Source organism: Rutidosis leptorrhynchoides, chromosome 3 (assembly GCF_046630445.1).
Source record: "Rutidosis leptorrhynchoides isolate AG116_Rl617_1_P2 chromosome 3, CSIRO_AGI_Rlap_v1, whole genome shotgun sequence".
In the NCBI taxonomy this organism is placed as follows: Eukaryota; Viridiplantae; Streptophyta; class Magnoliopsida; order Asterales; family Asteraceae; genus Rutidosis; species Rutidosis leptorrhynchoides.
The window spans coordinates 682,858,546-682,864,758 of record NC_092335.1 but is presented as its reverse complement, the minus strand read 5'-3'; the positions used below and the strand labels follow the sequence as shown (position 1 = coordinate 682,864,758).

Here is a 6,213-nt window from a genome sequence, read left to right as displayed (position 1 = left end):
TTAACACTGACGCCAAAATAGGGGAAATAGTTCAGTGTTAAATCTCAGTATTAAATCATTATTTAATAATTTTTTAAAACTTTTAATAATATTATTTAACACTTTTATATTATTTGATTATTATTTTTAATACATTTTAAATTATTTGTATTCATTATTTAATTTATTTTAATAACACAAATATAAAAAAAAAAAAAAACACAAATATATAAAATAAATAAATATAAATATATTAAAAGAATAAAAGTACTCCATTTAGCCTAATAATTTGGCCCATATGTAGTCCATATTTAGCCCATTTATTTTCTTTAAAATCTAGTATGTTAACCTAATAATTAAAGAAAAAAAAAAAAAAGCTGCAATTCATTGTCTTCTTCATCTAGTCACTAGTCAAGGAATGCTGCAACTCACAAAAACATAATTAAAGAAAAAAACGAACTGAATAAAAAAAAGAAAGAAAAAAAAAAAAAGAGAAAACCACATGATTCAGCGTCGGCTAGGCAACGGTGGCTGAAAACGGTGGAATTTAACGGTGATTTAACGGCGGGAGGGAGTGGGATTCTCCACGTCTCCACCGTTAAAATTGTATAACGTCGAAAATAATCGTCGACTCCCACGAACAAGGATACCCTGCTCTGGATATCCTTATCCCTAAATTGCACCAATCGGGCCCCACCTTCTCCATCGGTTACACAGGTTTGTAAAATTTCATTTACAATCACTTGATAGTTCGTACGTATGCTCACAATTCGTTCACATACATATAATTGATTTAAATTCTTATCGATACTTGTTAATTGTTACTATTAAATATCTTCTTGGATAGTAAAAAGTCAACGTGTATCCAATTTGACCTTAATTTGTAAAAAACTCTGGTTTATTACTGTATTTATAGATGAGAAATGATATGGTTACGAAACTGCTACAATATTTTGATACACAAATTGATGTGACACAAATAAGATGAGAGAAACAGATAAACGGTGATTTGTAATTTGTTTTTTTATTTTTTTAATTATAAGCATTGCTCAACTGCCTCAATGAGTGTTAATGTACCGTTTGATGATGTGGCCGATAACATGGCTGCCACATCAGCAAAATTTAGCTTAGTTAACACATACCGGTCAATCGGTAACAGTATTAATTGATTGTTAAACACTTGCAAAACAATAGAATCGGTAACAGTATTAACAGTATTAATTGGTTCAAGGCTTGTCAATAATGTGTATATATGTGTCAATTGTATATGCTTGTGCTATAGCTTGTAACTTTGCCTCTTAAGAATATATATAAAACAATTTGAATACTTTTTCAGTGATTTTACACTAATGAATTCAAAAATGTATAAACATGTAGTTTTTTATTGTGTGCGCGCAGTTATAAGAATAACATGGACAAAAGCTATCGATTGAGGACCATATGGACACCTGAAATGGACAGATATTTCATTGATTTAATGCTTGAACAAGTTGGAAAAGGAAGCAGAATTGATGATCATTTATTTAGTAAACGAGCTTGGAAACGCATGACTACATTGTTCAGTACTAAATTCAAGTTTCATTACGAAAAAGACGTTTTAAAAAACAGACACAAAACTTTAAGAACTTTATACAAAGCAGTAAACAATCTTCTTGCATTGGATGGATTTACATGGGACGATACTCGACATATGGTGACAGCTGATAATAATGTTTGGGATGACTATATCAAGGTAAGTTAGTTATCAATTATTTCAGTTGAAAAATGAATTATTTGTAAAACTTATGAATATGCATGATCCGATAATCGTGTGTGCAGGTACAACCCGGTGCTCGAATATATAGAATTAAAACAATTCCATATTATTTTGATTTATGTCAAATATACAAAAACATATCTGCGGAAGCAAATATTGACAATGCTGACAAAATGTTAGAATTTGGTAACGAATCAGTTGGTGATACCGTTATTCAAAATAACGAGGCTGATTTGGAGGTTCTTCATGAAATTATGATCGATGATGATTTTAGGGTTTCAATCTCCAAAGAATTTGATGATATTGATCCAGGAGGGTGTCGTGTTAGGACATATTGGCAGCCATCAATGGATCGTTACTTCGTTGAACTTATGGTTGACCAAGTTCGAAAAGGAAGTCATGTTGATGGATTGTTTCGTAAGCAATCGTGGATAGAGATGATCAAGTTATTTAATGACAAGTTTGGTTTCAAATATGATGTTGATATTTTGAAAAATCGTTACAAGACATTTAGAAGACAATATACTGTTGTAAACAAGCTGTTGGAATCAGATGGTTTTTTGTGGGACGATTTACGTCAAATGGTGATTGCCGATGATCGTGCCTGGCAAGATTACATTGAGGTTTGTATTATCTCATCAGTAAATGTTTCCTTTGACCTTTTAACTAGTAACACCCGTGACTCCTAGATCCGCTACTCGGTCAAATTCGGGCCGAGTCGGGTCTGAGTATGTCAAAGTCAAACTTGGTCAAAATGGAGTAATATTTTTTAAAATTCGATTTTGTACCCGATATCTATATTCGAAATATTTATGTTTTATGTTTGATATATTTATTTATATTTATAATATAATATATATGGGGTATATATATACATTACTAAAATTCAAACGTTGGTCAAACCCCGACTTGACCGACCCGTCCCTGTAAGCTCCTGACCGACTCGTCCCCGACTCACGATTTTTACCACTTGTAACAATGTGCAGGAAAATTCTGATGCAAGACAATATATGACGAGACCACTACCTTTGTATAAAGATTTGTGTTTTGTATTTAAAGAATCGAACACTGATGAAAAAGATAGTCTTTCTGATACTACCGATAATCGTTCAAACCAAACTGAACAAGTTCGTAGTGGTTCAGCAGCATCAAAGAATGAACTTCATCTTAAGCGCGAGGTACAACACAAACAAAGTATAAAGAATTTGAAGAGAGTAAAGATGGACCATGAAAGCATGGTGAGTGCTCTTCGAGAAATGGCGAGTGCGGTTTCTCGTTTAGTAGAAACGAGGAAAGATGAAGATAACCAGAAAAAGTTTGGTGATATGGAGAACGTAATTGAAGCGATTCAGGCGTTACCAGATATGGATGAAGATCTCATTTTGGACGCGTGTGATTTTTTGGAAGATGATAAAATAGCAAAAACATTTTTAGCGTTGGATGTTAAATTGAGAAGAAAGTGGTTGATTAGGAAACTTCGGCCAAAAATGGTAGTACGATAAGTTAAAGATTTGATGCAAAATTAAGCCTTTGGAATCAACTATTGACGATTCATTTAATAAGTGATGTGTTTGTTAAACAGTTTCTAACATCAACTAGTAGGAGCGTCTGCGTGATGCGACGAAATTGTGTAGTTATTTTAGTTGAGCGATAAAAGTGGATAAAAAACTATTATGAATAAACATGTACAGTAACAATTATTTCTACGTGATAGATCCTATGTCACTATGTTTGTCTCGTCGTCTAACACTATTTTTATAAACTCTGAATTATTTTTTTGTTTTGGTATTATATTAAATTAAACATTATGAAAATATTCGGACTTTCTTGTTATTTACTTTATTGGTTATAAATTTTGAAGATTTTTTTTTGTAGCTGTAATTGTTTTATTTAGTTTTATGTTTTATCCATGTAATTTTTTAAACTCTGAATTATTTTTTTCTTTTGGTCTTATATTAAACGTTTTGAAAATATATGGACTTTCTTGTTATTAATTTTTTTAGCTATAAATTTTAATTGTTTTAGTTTTATGTTTTATCCTACCGTCAAAAGTTATAATGCGAACCACACAAAAGGCGAGAACTGCAAGAACTTTTAAATTACAAAGATTTTCACATGTGAGTAAATTGAATCACCCATAAATATTGATGGAGAGTAAGAAAGAACTATAAATAGTTTGAAAAACCTTATATTTTTACTTATATAATCAAATATATGGTTTTTCGTTCACATGTGCATCTTTGTTTGTGAACATGTAAATATTTATTATAAGTAACAATTTAACATGTAATTTGTCGTAATGAAAATATGTTTGTTAATAATATGAGCATTAATTAACAATTGCATGTAATTTGTTGCATTTAAATGCATAAAAACTATGAAATTAAAAAGTTCTCGCAGTTCTTGCCATTTTTGTGGTTCTCATTTGAACCTGCCCTAAACAGTATTATGCAATAGGATTACTGTACCATTTACGTTATTTAGTATAATTAGAAATACAAATAGAAATATAATTTCGATCCTGTTCTATGCATATGCAAGAAACGTGTACTTAATGGTCATGTTCAATGTAGAGTGTAATTTTGCTCCTCCACTATTTTAATCTAATCTTCTACATTTTTCACTTTGTCGTGGTCAATATTGCGTAACACCTTAAGCGAATCGTTTGTTTTTGCACGTCTTTGTATTAGCAGACACGATGCAGTTTTGAGACCATGAGAAAACGAGATTATCACCTAAATGTCCATTTTTTCTACCTTTTTGACTCATAACCCATACAAAAAAGTTGACAATTTGCCCGCGCAAGGTGCCTCTTTGCGACCTTGCTCCCCGGTGGATGCACGATGCAAGGTGCCTCTTGCGACCTTGATCTCCGGGGACGCAAGGACGCAAGGTGCCTCTTGCTTCTGCCTGCATGTTCATAATTAAAGTTTTCTTTCAGACATTTCATCAAACACCTTACGTGCGCTTTACATTTGGTATTTATTCTTGATCATCTTTAGTAAACTATTTCATTGGCTAGAAATGGTGACAATGCTGTGTGATGTTTATCTGACCGATCTCAACAGCCACTTAACATCACCTGATCCAACATTATTTTGATCTATATAATAAGATGTTTACGACACCTAATTGTTTCAGTACAATGTATTATTTTGTTTGTTTGATAAATGTAGTTATCTTGCTTTGGTATTCACAATAGCTATTTTTGTGTGTTATTCAGCTCCAACAAAGATTCTCGATAGTTTACCATGAAAGATGATCAAGAATAAATACCAAATCTAAGGCGCACTTAAGGTGTTTGATGAAATGTATTGAAAGAAAACTTTAATTATGACATGCAGGCGGGAGCAAGAGGCACCTTGCATCCCCGAGGAGCAAGGTCGCAAGAGGCACCTTGCGTCCTTACGTCCACCGAGGAGTAAGGTCGCAAAGAGGCACCTTGCGCCTTTGCGCTTTGCGTGGGCAAATTATTAAATTTTTTTTTATGGGTTATGAGTCAAAAAGGGTTGTTAAAATAGGCATTTAGGTGATAATTCCATGAGAAAACGGGTCTTGTGTAGATTGTACATAATGACCCAAAACATGATGACCCAAAACATGTCATTAATATCGACTAAACAATAAAAAAATGTTTTAATAACTCTATTAAATCATGTTATCATCACAGACGAGGCTGACCTCAACCTTCTGTTTTTTTTTTCCTTTTTTTTTTTTATTTTATAAAAAAATGGACCCCATTTGTTTTTGATAATAAGCATCGTGTTTGGCATGTCTTTTTTATTTTTTTGACAAAAAAACTTAAACTTGATATAAAACTTGATTTGAAAAAGAGACAAGAAACCGAGAATACAAAGAAAACCACCATGACAGAGGCTCGACGACAGTAACACAACCTAACCAAGACAAGCAAGATGTTAGAGCTATAGTTAAGATGGGGCCGGTGCTACAGAGTCTTCTATGGGGGGCTGTGACCCCAATAAACAGGCCAGAAGTCATTAAGGAAAAAATGTGAACCAACCATAACCAAAAATTCCACTAAAATTTTTACTTCAATTGGTCAGAGTTGATATTTTGTAAGGTTACACTCTTTTGAACCGGCTAACATCCTTTATACTTTTTTACACCTATACAGCAACATGATAAATTTATGAAGGTCTACGTACCATACATAAACAGAAAAATAGATGCAAAAATTTCATCACTATAATATTTCAAATGCTAAATCTATCACTTGTTAAACACAAAGTTTTGTTCAGGGAAAATCACTTGGCACAACTCGACAGAAAATATGACACTTTTTATACTATAAATCCAAGGGAAATTTTTGTGTGAATGTTTTAGCAACGGGATTATAGCCAAAATGCCCATTCCCAAACAAATTCTTGCGCTGGAGCCCAAAAAAAAAAAAAAAAAAAAATTTGCCAGGTTGCCCTCGCAAGACGCAAGAAGACTTGCGTCTTGCCCTCGCAAGGCGC

General features: G+C 32.8%; 1 protein-coding gene across 1 annotated transcript; it reads left to right on the top strand.

The window, feature by feature from the left end:
• Positions 1-542: 542 nt before the first annotated feature.
• LOC139899442 (L10-interacting MYB domain-containing protein-like) lies at positions 543-3,453 on the top strand. Its single transcript, XM_071882263.1, has 4 exons — positions 543-696; positions 1,378-1,711; positions 1,798-2,358; positions 2,722-3,453. The coding sequence occupies exons 2-4, from the start codon at positions 1,391-1,393 to the stop codon at positions 3,235-3,237; spliced, it is 1,398 nt and encodes a 465-aa protein (XP_071738364.1). The 5' UTR covers positions 543-696; positions 1,378-1,390; the 3' UTR covers positions 3,238-3,453.
• The last annotated feature ends 2,760 nt before the right edge of the window (positions 3,454-6,213 follow it).